This window comes from Macaca fascicularis, chromosome 4 (assembly GCF_037993035.2).
Source record: "Macaca fascicularis isolate 582-1 chromosome 4, T2T-MFA8v1.1".
NCBI classification, from domain to species: Eukaryota; Metazoa; Chordata; class Mammalia; order Primates; family Cercopithecidae; genus Macaca; species Macaca fascicularis.
Genome location: NC_088378.1, coordinates 731,284 through 749,481, shown reverse-complemented (window position 1 = coordinate 749,481; position 18,198 = coordinate 731,284). Strand labels below are relative to the sequence as shown.

The window sequence follows — 18,198 nt, the reverse complement described above, 5'->3', positions numbered from 1 at the left end:
GACCACCCGGCCAAGAAGTGCTCAGCGCTGACTGGGGCCGGGCCGTCCCGATAGGGAGACGAGGGTCGCACGCCGGGACGTCCCCGCTCCCTTTCCAAGCGGGGCGGGGAGGCGCGCGGCGGGTCCCCAAGGCAGGAGCCCCCGCGCCGTCCCCGTTTCCGGCCCAGAAGAGTCTCCCGGCCGCGATAGCACAACTGCGGCCTGAGGCCCCGGGAGCCGCCGGTCCTCCGTGCCTGTGGCAGGACAAAGACCGGCATGCAGCATCAAGACACAATCCCGGCCGCAGGACAGTGTATGAACAAAGACGTTCAAGGGCGGCACCCGCCCGACGCCACCGGGCAGCTACCTGACTGCGGGACCGGAGGTCGGCGAGGACCGGCGCAGTTGCTGTGGCAACAGGCCGTGGAGTCCCACTCCGCCGGCGCCTGCGCACCGTGCCCCTGCTCCCTGCGCCTGCGCGTCTCTCTCCCCGCCCCACCCACGACGCCTGCGCGCCTCACTCTCGCAACGGCCACACAGACCCCGCGCCTGCGAACCTGGCCAAGTCCGGAGCGGAAGCGCCTTGAGCGGAAGCGGAAGTGAACGAGGCGGCTGTGGCGGTTGCGGTGGCTGAGGCGGCTGGGCCTAGGGCGCAGCGGGCGCGTTGCGGCTGGTGTTGGCGCATCTCTAGGTAGGGCCGGGCCCGAGGGCACCCGCGCGCCGTCCGGGCCGCTTCCGGCCTGCGTGACCGTCCTTTACCCGCGTCCGACCCTTGTGCGCGTCAGCCCCTCGGCCTCTGCCCGGCCCCTAATGCCGTCCTGGCCGTGCTTCTGCCCTAGTCACCGCGGCTGCGACATCATGGGATCCTCGCTTCCCCGCTGCCGGGCCTGTCGTCATCCCTGCCCCTGCGCAGGACCCTCCTGCCGGGCCCTGGTCCGCGTCGTCCCGTGCTCCCCGACCTCGCGACCCGCAGCTGCTCGCCTTGCCTGCCCCATCTTGAGGTCACCTGTGACCTCGACTCCCTCCCTTAAGATGTGCGTTTGGCTCCTGTGTGTCATTTCTGGGTAGATCTGTTATCCTTCATAGCTGCACGACTTTTGTGGTCGTCCTTAGAAGAGAGAGGCATCCTCTGATCTTTTCACTTTTCTCGCATATCCCTGAGTCAGGGCCCCAGCTCCTTGGGGAACGACAGAAAGACAGAGTTCCCTGCCAGCAAGGAGTTTACAGACCCGTGGGACAACACTGAGCGTCAAGCAGATCCTACGATGCAGAAAGAAAAGGGTACCTTAGAGGGTGATTTGCCCAGAGGGTCCAGGAAATTTCCATAAAGGTGGGATTTGAGCAGAGTTTTGAGTAAGCAGGAGTTGGGAGGTGAACGAGAGTTGAGAGCCTATTCCTGGCAGTAAGAACATAAATGTTTAAGACGTGATGGTTTCAGACAGTCTGACATATTCTGGGAACTAGGAGTTGAGCATTTGTGAGACGAGAAATGTTGGTTAGGGATGGGGAATGGCAGGAAGGAAGCTAAAGAGCATGTGGGGCAAGGAAGTGATGTGATCAGATCTTAGCGTTAAAGAGATTCAGTCTGGCAGATACAGGGTTGGGGATGAGGGTGACTGTGGACAGACAAAAGGCTTTTGTCGTCGTTCAGGGACTGGAAACCCCGAAGTGGTAGTGGAGAGAACCTGGAGGTAAAGAAGTGAGAGGGTGGACTTTCTCATGGCCTGGGTCCTTCAGTGGAGAAGTATGGAGAGGGAAAAGCCCAGAATGGGGACCATATCTGGAGCAGCAGGGTCCTAACCTCCATCTCCTGAATATGTGAGAGCATCTTATCCACAGCTGTACTCCCAGGTTCCCCCATGTCTAGTGTCATGCTTTTGTTTTTGACCTTTCTCTGACCTCCCCTTCACATAGGGTCTTTGACCTGCCCATCTTTGGACTTTACTGTTAGGAGCCACCCTCTGTCACCACTACAGCCTTCACAGTCTGTGTTCTGATACCTTCTTCATCCCATTTCTGCCATCTCCCAGCTCCGTCATTAGTGGATTTTCCCCCTGACTTTGCCATTCCTTTTGTTTTGGAACTCTAATTGAGCCTTCTTACCAGTTGTATTCTTGAAAAGCACCAACACCATTGCTGGGTCAGGGTCCTCACTGCTCATCTTCACACGCACGCACACACCCACACACACCCATTTTGTGACTACCTTGACCCTCCAGTTTTTTTACTTAGTTTCTAACCACCTAATCTTCCAGACATACTGAAATCTCTGACCACCTGTGGCCCACTGAGAAAACTACAGTAGGTGACATCTGGGGTAACATAGTTTTTAGCATTCTGAGATTCTCCCCCATCCATGATCCTGAATCTGGATACCATTTATGGGGCAGATTTACTGTAAAGCTAATGAAGTTCAGGTTTCTGGGTCTGTCACTTGCATGGGCCCTTACCTAGGCACTGGGACCTCAGAGATCTTCTGTTTATAATTTGTATGCTTTTTTGAAAAGAGGGTTCCCAAATGGTATGTTTCAAGTCTTTTACAACTTAGATCCCTGCAAAACTGGCTATTTGTCATATCCTTCCTTGAGATTTGCATTTTTGTCCTTCAGACCCCTTCCTTTCCCTACCTCCTACTTCTTCCTCTTCTGGTGTGTGCTTTTTATTTAGGCATGGAGGAAAAAATGTGAACTAATGGAACTGATCAAGTTCCTGCCATAACCTGACTTTATTTAGCTGTAATGTCCGGAGGGAGATGTCAGAGCTTAGTAACTCAGCATGTTGGACAGGATCTTTGTAACTTCTTTGTTGCAAGCTTAAATGCCTGTATTGTTAGATTTATTTCACTGCAGAGTTGCCACCCCCTTTAAGAAAAGGTTGATGCTAAGAAGGAGAGTCTGCTTAATGGAAATCATAAAAGCAACTCTTAACTCCATGGAAACTACAGTTATACACTATGTGAATTCACACAGGAATTTATTGCGACTTTTGATTTATTACTTTGAAAATGCCACCAGTTTTATAGAGCTTTATAATGAGTATAAATAATTTTAATTTGTGTTCTGTTGGAAAATCTTCAGATTTAAAACATGTTTAAAGTTTAAATTATTTATGCAAAGATAAGGTATTTCTAAGGAATTTTTTAGTAGTAGTTTTAAATCTCCCTGAGAAGTAAATAATTATCTTATTTTTACAAATGAGGAAATCAGTGATGTACAAAGAGGTTAAATGATTTGTCTTCAGCTGTACAGTAAATCAGGGCCTCCCTTAACCAAAAAAGCCAGCTTCTGAGTACTGTTTTCCTTACAAACAAATGATAAAGAGGAATCTATTTTAGTCAGCTCTTATTATAGAACATTTAATGTAAGATGGAGTAAATTATATCCTTCGGTGTTTCCATATGTTAATACCTATCTGTGCACATCCATATGTATCTACACACTAGGTTCTTTAAAAGTGGGCAGTGTTGATAGTGTTCCTATTAGGACTTTAGTCCAAAGAATTAATTTAATTTGGATTTGTGCAAATTATTATAAAGTCATTTACAATAAAACCATGGCTAATTATGACCAAAGGATATTAACTTTCTGAATAGCAGAGGAGTTTTCTGGCTAGATTAGGTTTTTGCCCATTAAGCACCAAAATATCCCGTTTAGGTTGGGAATCTTCCTAAAGTGTATTATTTCCTGTGTTCTTAAATGGAATGTACTGAATGTGATGTAAACTTTCCTCAGTGATCTCAAGTGACCATTTAAAATATAATTTGTTGTGATGTGAACAGTAATGTTGTTAGGTTTATTGAGGCATATACAGCTATTTCCTGTGGGGGTTTTTGCATCTTTCCAGTTTTTAAAGTTTTCTGTCCTCTATTTCATTGAGTCAGCTGTTAGCACTTCTAACTGCTGTCAGTTTTCCTGCCCAAAGTTTCTGTATTTTTCTCTATTATGGGTTTAGGAGCTAATTGTTAGAACTGATTCGAAAAGTCGTCTGTAGATGATAATAAGAGCCTAAATAAGCGTCTTCTGAATAAGTTGTTTATGCTGCAAGAGCCTCCAAGGGGTTTTGTAGAGCGCAGTGTGGGTAGGAAAGGCTAAGGGCACCAGAATTCTGGGTTGCTGGGAGAAGCCAGAGAGTCTCCTTAATTCTCCATCCTCCTCTTAGGACCCACCGATAGGCTAGTGACTGGGAATAACGTGGGAAGGAGAGATCTCGGGTAAGGACACATCCCACAGGGTGGCTCTGTGGTGAGGCCTTTGCCCCACTGGCAGCACACAGCAATGACCAGATCACTAACCTACAGCAGTGCTAAGTGAGGGTTGTGGCCTAGTGAAAGGCAGCTGGGCTGTGGAGTCAGGTGGATTCAAATCCTGGCCTCCTTGTTAATTACTGCTTGTGGCCTCAGGCAGGTGATTTCACCTGACACAAAGTTTGCTGCCTCCCCAAAGTGACTCCCGCCTTCTTTGCTGCTAGAATGTGTCTTTGACTTAAGAGGCTGCACAAAACTGATAATGTGCTCTAATCTGGGCCAGTGGGACTAGAGGGGCTGCCATGGGACTTTTGGAGTAGACTGCACACAGTTAACAGTTAGGTATATTTTGATATGTGTGTTACAGCCCTCACCCAAAACTCTCTGCTTCTTAGAGGACTCCGAGTCTTTGCTTGCCTCCTTCCTCAGGGTTCATGGTCTTAGCTGGGAATCTTGTCTTATTCATTGCTGTATCCACGGCTCCTAACACAGGCCTTGGAGCACAGTAAATCCTGAATGAGTATTTATGAGTGAATGTGGGAATGTGGTTGTGTTTAGATCTCATGTTCTTAGTGTGTCTGTGGGGGGATAGAAGAGGGTCTCTCTGCCCTTCTTTTTCTTCTGTGATAGGAAGTGGCCCTGCATCCCACTAGCCTTGGGATTCTTCCAGAATAGGGAGGGAGAGTGGATGCTGAACAGCCATAGCACCTGGTTCACGATGGACCATCTGACTCCAGACTTGCCTGCCTCCACCCATCCCCGGAACATAGGCAGAGCAGTGTTTCTGAAACGCACTTGCTTGAGTCCTTAGTGACATATCATTTCCCTTCGGATGAAGCGTAGACATTTTAGCATGGTTTGCTAGGCCTTTCACTTACCTGGCCCCAACTCCTCCAGCAGTATCTCATCTCTTCATCTTCCCCTAAAATAGGTTCTAGACATACTGAAGGTGGCGTTTTTTTTTTTTTCCATTTCTATACTTGAACAAATTTATACAGTTGCAAGTTACATTAAACTACTTAATAGAGCAGATGTTTTAAGCACCTAATAATTTGAAAAAAGATACCTTATAGACCTTTAAAATATTTCCTCCATATTGCTCATGCCTTCCTCTGGCCACACCTGCCTGTCTTCAGGCCTTCCCTTTACCCTCTCCTCAGGGGATTGTCTTAGAGCCCTAAACGAGGTTGGCTTTCCCTGCTGAAAATTCCCCAACACTCTTACTTTCTCAGTCCTACACTTGTGTCCAAGAGACTGTTGACTGCTGGAGGGCAGGGACCTCATCTGTCTTGTTCATAGCTCAGTGACTACTCCAATGTCTGACATAAAGGTGCTTGCTAAATGAGTAAACCAAATTTATTTTCAAATAAAATTACCTGATATTGTTGAAGAGAGCTGAATATTCATGTTACAAGTGGGTCTATTCTTGATACAATGCTTCTGGAGAAAAACTGCCAATGTGTGCCTATGCCGTGAGTCAGCAGCTTCCTGTCTGAGATACTAAGGAAATGATGAGAGATCTCTAAGATTTATATGCAAGGATGCGTTTCACATTCTTAGTTATGGCGTGCAAAGTTGGAAATAATCCAGGTGTTCTCCAGTGGAGTTAGAGAACTCACGTCCATGTTGTACATCTGTTATACATGACACTGTGGGAGAATAGTAACATTATGAGTTGGGAATGTATAATAAATTGGACACAAAAACAGATTATGAAAGTACAATCTCAATTTTTAGAAGCAGTGAATAGTAGAAAAAGGCTGAAATATGTAAAATGTTTAAAAATTTTTTCTTGTGTTTTCTCTGAATTTTCTGCAAATGGTTCATTTTTTGATCATTTTTTTACAAACTAATATATTTCCCAATATTAAAAAGTAATCTAGCTTATAAAAATTATAAATACAATAAAACCTTACTAAAATTTATGTCTTTGTTTTAAAATTTGTGATAATTTAAGAATTTTGACATGTTGGACAGATTTTACTAAACTTTAGGCAATTGATAAACATGTTTGATGAACAAATTTATAATTATAAATAAAATTGTACCACAATTTCACTGTTGCTAAGTGGCAGTTAGAATCTGGACTGTTGCATTTTATTCTGGAACTTTTCCTTTTATCAACAAAACTCTGCCCATCATTCTCCCACTTCCCCTGTGACATCAGCTGGCGCCAGTGGTCATGGCCTGACTGTTCTGAGGTATCCTCCAGGGCACCCTGAGTCTACACATCTATTCCTAGAAATTTTAAAGTACATAATAGCTATAGGCTTTCTTTGAGGTGCCGATGTTGAAATTCTGGCCTTTGTTCAAACAGTAGGAAGATTTTACTCAAGACTGTTGCAGTGAAGGAGAGAGATCTGACTCCACTCTGAACACGGTGAGGACAGCTGGGGATTTACAACCAACGAGCAGAGTGAGGGTGAGGGGTGGGCATTTCTGAGGGAAGACATCAGGGACAGGGAAATTCTTGCTGAAGGCAGGCCAGGGTGGCCAGATATCAAAGGTGGGTTCTCTCTAAACTGAGCAGGATTCTTGCTAAAAGCCCCAGATTGAGGCCTGGTAGAGAAGAGGGCTCAAGGCCCTAGCAAAAGTGTGGTGAAGGTGAGAGTCAAGGTGAGAGTCTTTATCGGTGGTTGGAAATTCTTGCAAAGCTCAGCAGTTTAATGACCCTTGTATGGAGATCCTCTGAAGCATCAAGACCAACTTAACTGGCACCCACCCTTATTTATTCACCTGGTTGGTTGTGCATTCATAAATTATAAACCTTCAGCAGATGCTGTCCTTTGTGCTGGCGAGGGATAACTATTAATCTCCTGGGGTTTTTGGTGCCTGTTCTCACCCAACTGGTGTTTGAGACGTCCCTATGAGTTTCACTTTTTAGGCGGGGGAGGAGAGGAGAGAAGAAACAACAGACCTCAGATGTTCCACAGCAAGCCATGGGGGGACATCACTGGGAGAGCCTGGACCCAGGCTTAGCCAGAAGTTACCATTGAAAGAAAAATTACTTTGTATTTGGAAACAAAACAAGAAAAAAGAAGACTTCGTGTTTTGTATTGTCATACTGGGCTGTTGTTTCAGACTAACCCAAGATTATTTAATTTTCTAACAGATTTACCTCTGTTTGGCTTTGCTGCTTACTCTCCATTAGAGTACAGACATTGTGGGGTTATGTGCTAGTTTGTAGATTAGAGATGTAAATTATTTCTGTGCAAAGATTACGGTTTTATTGTCTCCAGCTTACCTTGCTTATTCCAGTGGGCCTTTGGTGATGGACTGTGTGAGCCTGAGCTCCTCTAGTGCTCTGATCCAGCTTCCCTGTCTCTTAAGTGCCCTTGCTCATTACTACTTGCCTGAGTTACACTTCTAGCTTTCTACAGTCATGCTTTGACATGGCTTAGATGCTGGGAGTGTGTTAAGGTGGTTATAGCAGCCGGGTATTGGTTGTCCTGCAGAGGCTGCTGTCTAGATGGGGAGTTGCCCTTGGGCTGTCCATAAGTCCCTCATCCCTCTGTCTAGAGTGACGCCAGACGAGTCGTCCTCACTGTGTGTGTGTCCATCAATGTCAGGCAGTTTCGTTTTTGCTGAGCACATTGCTCTTAACCTCAAGTGTCTGTAAGCTGAAAGATTATAGTAAAGGAGCTTCTGGACTTCTCTTTCCACTTTCCACTTCCCCGTTTACTGGTAACCCAATACCCTGGAACTGGTCTGGCTGTCAGGAGAATGAGCCAGCCCCAGGAACGAGGCAGCCTCCAGCTGTACCTTACGCCTGCTGCAGCTCCTTACTAGGATTTGTTGATGCTTTGTTTCCCAAACCTTTTGTAAGCTGCTTGAGGGCAGTGATTCTACTTTGCACTGCTTCTTTGGCGATAATTGAAGTCTGTAACTTACTGATTCCTGATTTATCTTTATATACTGTCCTTGGATTAATTCATTTATTCATTCAAATACTGGGCCTGTCCCATGCAGATGCTGTGCCAGGTGCTGGGATAAGACAGGATGGTGAGGCCCACCTTAAAGGGAGTGATCCCCAAAGGGTCCCAGGCCGTATTTAGGGCAATTAGACTCCTCCCTAATGAGAAATAACTTCTGTTTTCTTTCTAAACAATGATTACCTAGATAGTGAAAATTTCTTATATAATTTGCAGATAGAATGACTTTTATATACACATATTATTTTCCCCAGTCATCCTATAATAACCACCTTTAGAGAATGAAAAGCCTCCATATATAGTCTTAGCAATGAAAGGCTTAAAAAAGAAAAAATTTAGAGACATATCCATGGAATTTTCCATACCTTTTTATACATTTTATTCCCTACGTCACTAATTGCATTGATTAATGGATGTTGTGAGTATTATAGCACTTTGAAGATACTGAAATACTGGAAGACATCCTCTAATATCACAAGTTCCCAAAACCTTTACTATCCCACTTTTTCTTAGTGAATACTGTAGAAGAGCATATTGTAGTGTCACACTCGAACTCATGATTTAAACTGTGAGAAATTGGTCCTGTGTGTCTTGAGCAGTCCAACCCGCAACTCTGGGAACTGCCTGGCCCCAGAGCCCCACTGGCTGCTAGCTTCTGACCACAGTGGGCGTGCAGTGAACCCTAGGACCTGGCTCGCAGTCAGATTCAGTCCTCTGCTTTGACTGTATTCAAATGCTGTTCCTTTTTTTTCCTTTTTGCTGTCCAGGGCCTCTCCTGGGCCCGCAGCAGCCAGCACAGAGCTTGGTGAGAGAAGTGGGGCCTTCCCTCACAGCATAGAAATCAAGTCACACTTGAGATTTGTGAGGCTTATCTGTAGCCAGCTCATCAGCCGCAAACCATGCAAGCCCTGTTTAAATTAAAGCCAGGCATACAGCAGTCGTCTAGAGCTGATGAAATCTAAGCCTTCTTTTAAAATCCATTTTGACCAATCTTCTTTGTATTCTTGTATTTCCTTTCCAACGCCTGTCCCCTGTTACTCTGTTGGAATAACAAATGAAAAAGAATACCCTTTTTCAGAAATAAGAGTGTAACCTTCCTGTACATAGGGTCCATCCCGTACGTAGAACCTCCTTACAGTTGACATAATCACATATGAAGCCCACTTTCCACTTCAAAAACTCAAATACCTTGGCTGTGTTTCCAAGATAAACTCTTTACAAATCACATCACTGTAGTGATTTTGGTGTAGATGTATGAATGTATCCCATTATATTTAATAGCTTTATGAGCAAGACTTTTCTAAATGTCAACATAAAATGTGTGTTATTTATGTTCACCCAATTTTTGCATATTTTCATTATGCAATTAATGAAAATCCCGTTAATGTGGCTATTAAACGGATACCTTCAAATTCTGCCGTTAGGGGCTAGAGCCCATTAAAAATCAGTAAATTCTGGTTGGGCACAGTGGCTCATGTCTGTAATCTCAGCACTTTGGGAGGCTGAGGTAGGAGGATCACTTGAGTTCGAGAGTTTGAGACCAGCCTGGACAACACAACATAGTGAGATCTTGTCTCTGCTAAAATTAAAAAAAAAAATCATCCAGGTGTGGTGGCAGCTGAGACAAGAGGATGGCTTGAACTGGTAGGTTGAGGCTGCAGTGAACTGTGATCACACCACTGCACTCCAGATGAGGCAACAGAGTGAGACCTGGTCTAAAAAAAAAAAATCAGTACATTCTTAAAAGATAGTCTTATGAGGATGCCTTTTCTCAACCTGACAATTTATAGTTTCTTCATTTGTAGAATAAAGCGGATAATACTTACATGTCAGGGTCACCCTAAAGATTAGAATGTCTGTGTAAAGTGCTCACCTCTGCCTGGCAGCTGGGAAATACCCTGAACATGAGAGATACCCATGCGCTTAGTCACCTGGTGCCTGCTGCCTTCAGCCTGTCGAGGAGGGGCGTCGTTGGTTTTGTGTTGCTGTTTGCATATTAAGAATTTTTTGTTGTGTTTTATCAAAGGACATAAAGCCTGCATTAATCTTAAAGAAAACTGTAGTGGAAAAAGCATAGATCATAAAGAATGTCAGCATGGAGTTTTTCTGACCATTGACGCCCATCATTGCCTACTTGAAGAACGCCTTTTATAACGTCATATACAATATTGTGCTCGTACCTTTTCCAGATTCCAAATTGTAACTGTAAACTACTTTGTATCTGTTTTTAAATTTCCAAATGGGCAGTTTCTCTGCAAAGTCAGTCACTATCTCAGATACTACAACATTAGGCATAGTGAATTTTATGTGACTTTCTTAACACCTTTATTCAGGTGTATGTGACACATGTTTGCAGTGTACAGTTTGGTAAGTTTTAACATACACATATACTTGTAAAACCATGACCACTAAGTGGTGAATGTATCTGTCACCCCCAAAAGTGTACCCTTGGTAATCCTTCCCTCCACCGTCTGTCCCCATCCCAGGCAACCGCTGACCTGCTTTCTGTCCCTAGGGGTTAGCCTAACTCTTCATGAACTAGAATTTTAGGTAAGTCGAGTCATAGTGTGTACTCTTTTTGTCTGACTTCTTTTACTCAGAAAAATTATCTTGAGAATCATCCATGTGGTATTTCAATTTATGTTTTAGATTTTTGACAGTAACTTCTGAGTCCCTAGGTGAGAAATACTACTACTTTGAAAACTTAACCTCTTTCTGAATTTTATCAAGAAATACCTTGAATAATCTTAGTGAAAACATTAAAAGACTGCTGCACTCTCTTGTCCTTGTGAAAGCCCAGCTCAAGTAATTAACTTATACTTCGGTGAAGTTCCTCATATGTTTGAATTGAGAACTCTTCAGGCTCCTAACAAGCGTATCGTGTTACCTCAGAGACAAGAATGTTTTTGGAAACAGAGTGTAAATATTAACTACTGTGTTTGCTTTGAAAGGTGCCATACGTCTAATGATAATGCCATAATTACTGATTAATTTATTTTTCTTTCCAGATCCTTTCCCGGAGTTCAGTTATGGGTGTGAGAGGTTTGCAAGGATTTGTGGGAAGTACCTGTCCACATATATGTACAGTAGTAAATTTCAAAGAACTGGCAGAGCACCACCGAAGCAAGTATCCTGGATGTACCCCTACCATTGTGGTTGATGCCATGTGTTGTCTCAGATACTGGTATACTCCAGAGTCTTGGATCTGCGGTGGCCAGTGGCGAGAATACTTTTCTGCTTTGCGAGATTTTGTTAAAACTTTTACGGCGGTTGGGATCAAGTTGATATTCTTCTTTGATGGCATGGTGGAGCAGGATAAGAGAGATGAATGGGTGAAACGAAGGCTCAAGAACAATAGGGAGATATCCAGGATTTTTCATTACATCAAGTCACACAAGGAGCAGCCAGGCAGAAATATGTTTTTCATCCCCTCAGGGCTAGCTGTGTTTACACGATTTGCTCTAAAGACACTGGGCCAGGAAACTTTGTGTTCCTTACAGGAAGCAGATTATGAGGTAGCTTCCTATGGCCTCCAGCATAACTGCCTTGGGATTCTAGGGGAAGACACTGATTACCTAATCTATGACACTTGTCCCTACTTTTCAATTAGCGAGCTCTGCCTCGAGAGCCTGGACACTGTCATGCTCTGCAGAGAGAAGCTCTGTGAGAGTCTGGGCCTCCATGTAGCCGACCTTCCTCTTCTGGCCTGCCTCCTTGGCAACGACATCATCCCAGAGGGCATGTTTGAAAGCTTTAGGTACAAATGCTTATCATCCTATACCTCTGTAAAAGAGAACTTTGACAAAAAAGGTAACATCATATTAGCTGTGTCAGACCATATATCGAAAGTTCTTCACTTGTATCAAGGTGAGAGAAAATTAGAAGAGTTATTACCTCTGGGACCAAACAAAGCTCTTTTTTATAAAGGAATGGCATCGTATCTTTTACCAGGACAGAAATCTCCATGGTTTTTCCAAAAACCCAAAGGTGTAATAACTTTGGACAAACAAGTAATATCCATGAGTTCGGACCCTGAGTCCAGGGAAGAAGTTCCCATGTGTTCAGACCCTGAATCCAAGCAAGAAGTTCACATGTGTTCAGACCCTGAATCCAGGCAAGAAGTTCCCATGTGTTCAGACCCTGAACCCAGGCAAGAAGTTCCCATGTGTTCAGACCCTGAATCCAGGCAAGAAGTTCCCATGTGTACAGGCCCTGAATCCAGGCAAGAAGTTCCCATGTGTACAGGCTCTGAATCCAGGCAAGAAGTTCCCATGTGTACAGGCCCTGAACCCAGGCAAGAAGTTCCCATGTGTACAGGCCCTGAATCCAGGCAAGAAGTTCCCATGTGTACAGGCCCTCAGTCCGGGCAAGAAGTTTTAATATGGACAGACCCTGAATCTAGGCAAGAAATTTTGTGTACAGGCCATGAATCCAAACAGGAAGTTCCCATATGTACAGATCCTATATCCAAGCAAGAAGACTCCATGTGTACACACCCTGAAATCAATCAAAAATTACCTGTAGCAACAGATTTTGAATTTAAGCTAGAAGCTCTCATGTGTACAAACCCTGAAATTAAACAAGAAGACCCCACGAATGTGGGGCCTGAAATAAAGCAACAAGTAACCATGGTTTCAGACACAGAAATCTTAAAGGTATGTGGATCTGCCCAGCCAGTATGCCATGATTGAAAATATACCCACTGACGGATTTGTTGGTGAAGATCTATTACTGCCTTGGTGTTTGGCCACTGTGAGAGGATGCACAACAGGAGTCTATAAGGCTTGTTAGGAAGTGTGACATTATATGTGTGAAAACTCATAACCAGTGTTGGATACTATCACATGAATGTTACAGAAAAGTGCTGTAAGAATACAAGAGAGAAAGAGAACTTTGTGGGTTAAAGTACAGGGAGAAGGCTGGGTGCAGTGGCTCACGCCTGTAATCCCAGCACTTTGGGAGGCCAAAGCAGGTGGATCACCTGAGGTCAGGAGTTCAAGACCAGCCTGACCCATATAGTGAAACCCCATCTCTACTACAAATACAAAAATCAGCTGGGCATGGTGGCACACACATGTGATCCCAGCTACTCGGGAGGCGGAGGTTGCAGTGTGCTGAGATCATGCCATTTGCATTCCAGCCTGGACAATGAGAGCAAAACTCTGTCACAAAAATAAATAAAGTACAGGGAAAAATTCCCCAAAGAGGTAGAACTGGAGCCAGACCTTAATGAGGCAGGCAAAGTATGCATTGAATAAGCAAATACTTGGGAGTTGTGGAAGTACTAAAGGTGTAGGTTTCGAATCTGCATCACTCGGGGGCACAGGGAGAAAGGCCAGGCTGGAGCGTGGGGTTTGGAGAAAAAAAATGGGAAAAGGTAGACAAAGCCAAATTGGGAAGGTTATTAAATGCCTCATGAGGAATTTGGACTTAATTCTGAAAGTATTATAGCACCTTTGAAGATTTTTGAAGGGGGCCACTACGTATGAGGTTCTGTGGTAGGTGCATTAGGTAACTTTTCTCATTAGATCTTCTCAACAGCCCTGTGAGATAGACTTATCCTTGTTTTACAGAAGAGGTCTGTGTCCACATGAATGTCTCAAAGGTACCTCAGCAAGTTCTAAACCAAACTTAACTATCTTAACCACACACCTTTCCTTGTTCCCGGTGCTGTGAACGCCACCATCTTTCATCTAGTTACAACTACATAGATCTGTAAGGAAGCTCCTGCCCCAAGTCTGATACAGAACTCAGGCCTGGACAGCAGCTGAGCAGCTGTGTGATGAGACCTGGAGGGCAGTGATGTGAACCTGCCAACCAACCAGCATTCGATTTTTGTAAGCAGGTATATTGATGTGATCAGATTTTTGGTTTTAGAAACATTACAGTGCAGTGAGTGGAGTTAAAGTGGCCATTGCAGAAACTCAGGTAAAATACAAAAGAGCTAGAATTAGGAAAATGGCAGTGGAAATAGGAAGAAACAAATTCAAGAAATGTTTCAGAAGTGAAACTAATAAATAAGCCTTGCTGTGGAGGTGAAGTTCCTCCTGGAGCACCAGGGATGGTAGATGCTGTTAATCTAAGGAAGGAGGAGGAAAGGTTTGACAGGGAGAAGAAGGTTAAGTGGGTTATATTTTAGTTAAGTAGATAGCACCTCCAACACATGTTCTCATAGTGAAATATGGGCCTAAAGTTCTATTACTGGCAAGAGACAGGCATCTGGGAGTTACCCTATTTTATGTGTAAAGTAAAAGATGATGTGGGATGGAGACTAAGGGACACTCCACTGAGAGATCTGGAGTGAGGAGAGGAGGAAGAATAAGGAGGGGATAATCCCCACAAAAGTCCAAGGGGGCAGGTTTCGCGAAGGAGAAAAGAAACAGGAGTATCACATGCTACAGAGGTAAAGAAGTGAAATAGGACTAGACATAGGCACTTGGGTCAGTCATGAGGAGGTCCTGGTGGCCTCCGAGAGTTACTGCAGCACAGGGTTGGGAGTGGAGGCAAAGCCATCGGGGTTTGGCAGTGTAAGAGCCTTTGTTGGGGAAGGCGGGGTCAAGGAGAGTCCTCACAGGAAGGGAGTGCCTGGGCAAAGTGGTGGGTCGAGTTGTTGACATGGATTTAACTTAATTGTATCTTTGAAAACAGTTTTGAAGTTTCTTACATTGCCCTTACACTTTCTCTATAAAAAATTTTTTGCAGTGTCATCTTCCAACCCTAATAGGCAACTAAAATTCCAACATGTATTTCAACTATATCAACTATACATAGTCACCCTGGAAAAATGCTCAGGTAGAAAGGCTGTGGGCACAGCAGTTACATTGGGTACGCACATAACCACAGCCATATATCTGTGTCTTCTCTATGTCAGCATTTTGGAAGATCAGTTGAGTGTTTGTTTCTTTGAGACAGGGTCTCACTGTCACCCATGTTGCAGTGCAGTGGCAAGATATCCTCTGCCTCCCAGGTTCAAGCAATTCTCCTACCTCAGCCTCCTGAGTAGCTGGGACTATAGGCGCGCTCCACCGCGACCAGCTAATTTTTGTATTTTTTAGTAGAGATGGGTTTCGCCATGTTGCCCAGGCTGGCCTTGAACTCCTGACCTCAAGTGATCTACCTGCCTCGACCTCCCAAAGTGCTGGGATTATAGGCATGAGCTACCATGCCTGGCCGGCTAGTCTTATAATCCTATAGAACATGCATTGGCAGTGAGCTGCAAGCCACACCTCAGGACAAGTGTTTTTCTTATATTGACTCATTTAATCCTCACAATAGTCCTGGGAGCCGGGCACTTTTTTATTAAACCCATTTTCTTTAGGAAGAAGGTAAGGAACAGATTAAGACTGAAGCCTAGGAATAATGAATCAACATAACTAGGACTGTTTAAGTACATATAAATGAGACACTTACGATTCAGAGTTTCTGGTATCCAGGTTATCCTAGCATCACATTTTAATGCCTTTAGTAGTAGACTGGATTTAAATTTTGAATAGTAACCTAGATGAACTTATTCTTACAGTAATAATGTTCTTCACTGGAAGGTAAAACCTATATATTTAGGCTATGATAGACCTTCTGATTTTAACTACTTATTTAATGAGAAAGTGGAATTAATTTAAATCTTGTATCTCATCACCTACCATGAGCCAGCACTGTCTTGACATTACAGAGGAGAAGCACCTGTGCCTGGCATGTGGTTTTCACTCATGAAGCAATTTCTGAACAAATGAGTGAATGAATACAGTACGGCTTCTAATGCTAAGCAGCTTACAGCTTAATAAGGGAGGCAGACCAGACAGCTGTGTTACAGGGAAAATAGGATATGAGCTCCATAAGGCAAGCTGGAGGTTGGTCCTGTCTAAGGGAGGAGAGGGTGACATCAGCGAACCTTAAAGGGAAAGAGGATTGTAAAGTGAGAGGCTGGGAAAGAGTGGAAGAGAGATTCTGGATAGGGTAAGTTCTTATGGGGCACAAGTGAAGGTAGAAGATTGAGTACTCTTGAGGAACAATGAAGATGTTCTGTTGAGACTGGATTATGGCCATTTCTATGAGGGTGAAATGGTGTACAAGGCTAGAAAAAGGAGATTGAGGCTTCATAGTGGGACCTCGAATGTTATGCGAAGGATTTGTGGTAGCCTTTCAAATGTTTTGAGTAGGGTAGCAAAGTTTTCAAAGACAGTGTGGCAATGGTGTGAAGGATGGGTTGGAAAGGAGAGAAACTGGGCTAGGGGATTAAGACCCTTTCATAGCAATACTGGTGAGAAGTAGTGAACACCCGGTTACTGGGAGGGTATCCAGGAGACAGAACAGTGAAATACTGCAGAAGACGTAGATGTTTGGAGAGAGGCGGAGGAGGGGGAATAGAAAGTTTGAAATTGGTAGTCCGAAGGAAAGAGAACATGGCAACTTGATGTCATGAATTTCAGTGTCAATTACATTTCTGAGGGCCTTAAAAAACTGCCGTATGATGAAAGGCATTGACTTTGTCTATTTGATTTGAAAGTTACTGTCTTGTTTTTAAGGAGAAATCCAGTTGTATTTAAATTTCAAACAGATTGCTAGAACACATCACGTCCAAGCAGAGAGCTACCTGGTGTACAACATCATGAGCAGTGGAGAGATTGAATGCAGCAACACCCTGGAAGATGAGCTTGACCAGGCCTTACCCAGCCAGGCCTTCATTTACCGTCCCATCCGACAGCGGGTCTACTCACTCTTACTGGAGGACTGTCAAGGTGAGGATTGGTTGGCCCCTCTTAGGAAAGGTTCTGTTTGGAGTTGAATTCTGAGAAACTGGCCACATGAAATAGAGTGCATTCTTTCAGGACATGGAGACAATTAAGTAGGTTTTATTTCCCTGTCAAATCTGTAATTGAGAATACCACTGACATCTATAAAAAACTAAGTATAAGTGCCATTTGACATCTATATCTAATTAGCAGGCAGTTGATCAGTATGTGTTAAAAGAATGCATGATTTCTATAAAGTGTCATATTTTTATGCCTTAAAAGGATTTATGCTTTTTTAAAAAATGTGAAAACTCTTTCCTGCTGTAGGGGAGAGTAGGATATACTTATTATTAGAAGAAAATAGTGTCTACTTAGTCTTCCCTCAAAATGTGATTTTTATAAAATAATTTTACAGAATCTCGTATGTCATGTTTTTAAATACAAACAATTTTCCTTTGGTGTTTTTGTAATTAAATTTGTGTTTTTCTCATCTACATTTCCATTATGTGCTTAGCAACAAGAGTAGAGAGTGGACCGTCAATCACCCAAACAGTGAAAATGAGGAATTTTAACCCCAAGGAGAAAGTTAGTGAAGGTCCCATAACTCACCGTTTGGAATAGTTTTGGGGAGAATCAGGAGTGTGGAAGAACACTTCATATTAGAAACCAGAGATGCTGAATGCATTTAGTGACCTCCTATTTCAGTAAGGCCTTGTTTTTTTAAACAGAGACCTTTGACAGGTACTTTACAGTCTGATTTGAGAGTGTGTTGATAAGAAACATGGTCTACACACTATTACCAGGATGAGAGAGAGAAGGAGTAGAATACCGGTGAAAGTGGTCCATTTGCCTAAACGTCATTATTTCCCAACGTGTCAATATTAACCTTACTCTGTTGTTCCAGAAAGTGAACATTTACATGATCTAAAAGTGCTGATAGAATCATCAGATGGAAAAGTCATCATTATTATTTTTGGATGATGGGGCTCAGGGGTAGTGGGGTTATTTAATCCAGCTTTCGTTAGGTTCCTGTAGCACCACCCAGCGTGCACTGCTTTCTCCCATACATACTGCGAGAGTTTACCCCTGTGGCCTAAGGAAGCGGACAGAAGAAAGATGTTTAAGCTGATTTAAAAACGGACTCTGGAGCCAAATGTTACTTAAATCATTTTTTTTTATTATTATACTTTAAGTTCTAGGGTACATGTGCACAACGTGCAGGTTTGTTACATATGTATACATGTGCCATGTTGGTGTGCTGCACCTATTAACTCGTCAGCACCCTTCAACTCGTCATTTACATCAGGTATAACTC

General features: G+C 43.6%; 1 protein-coding gene across 48 annotated transcripts in view; it reads left to right on the top strand.

The window, feature by feature from the left end:
- The first annotated feature begins 568 nt into the window (after positions 1–568).
- FAM120B (family with sequence similarity 120 member B) overlaps positions 569–18,198 on the top strand; it is an 83,118-nt gene continuing 65,488 nt past the window's right edge. For 28 of the 48 annotated variants that reach the window (XR_012433246.1, XR_012433247.1, XR_012433245.1 and 25 more), the window contains exons 1-3: positions 569–670; positions 11,163–12,809; positions 16,709–16,889. Coding sequence is in view for 38 of the 48 variants with exons in the window: in XM_074036676.1 (XP_073892777.1) it covers positions 11,184–12,809; positions 16,709–16,889 (1,807 nt within the window). In the remaining 10 variants the exon portion in view is untranslated. Of the gene's footprint in view, positions 671–6,539; positions 6,603–11,162; positions 14,000–16,708; positions 16,890–18,198 lie in introns of those variants that run through there. The other 20 variants (XM_074036677.1, XM_074036680.1, XM_074036673.1 and 17 more) reach the window with 5 other exon arrangements.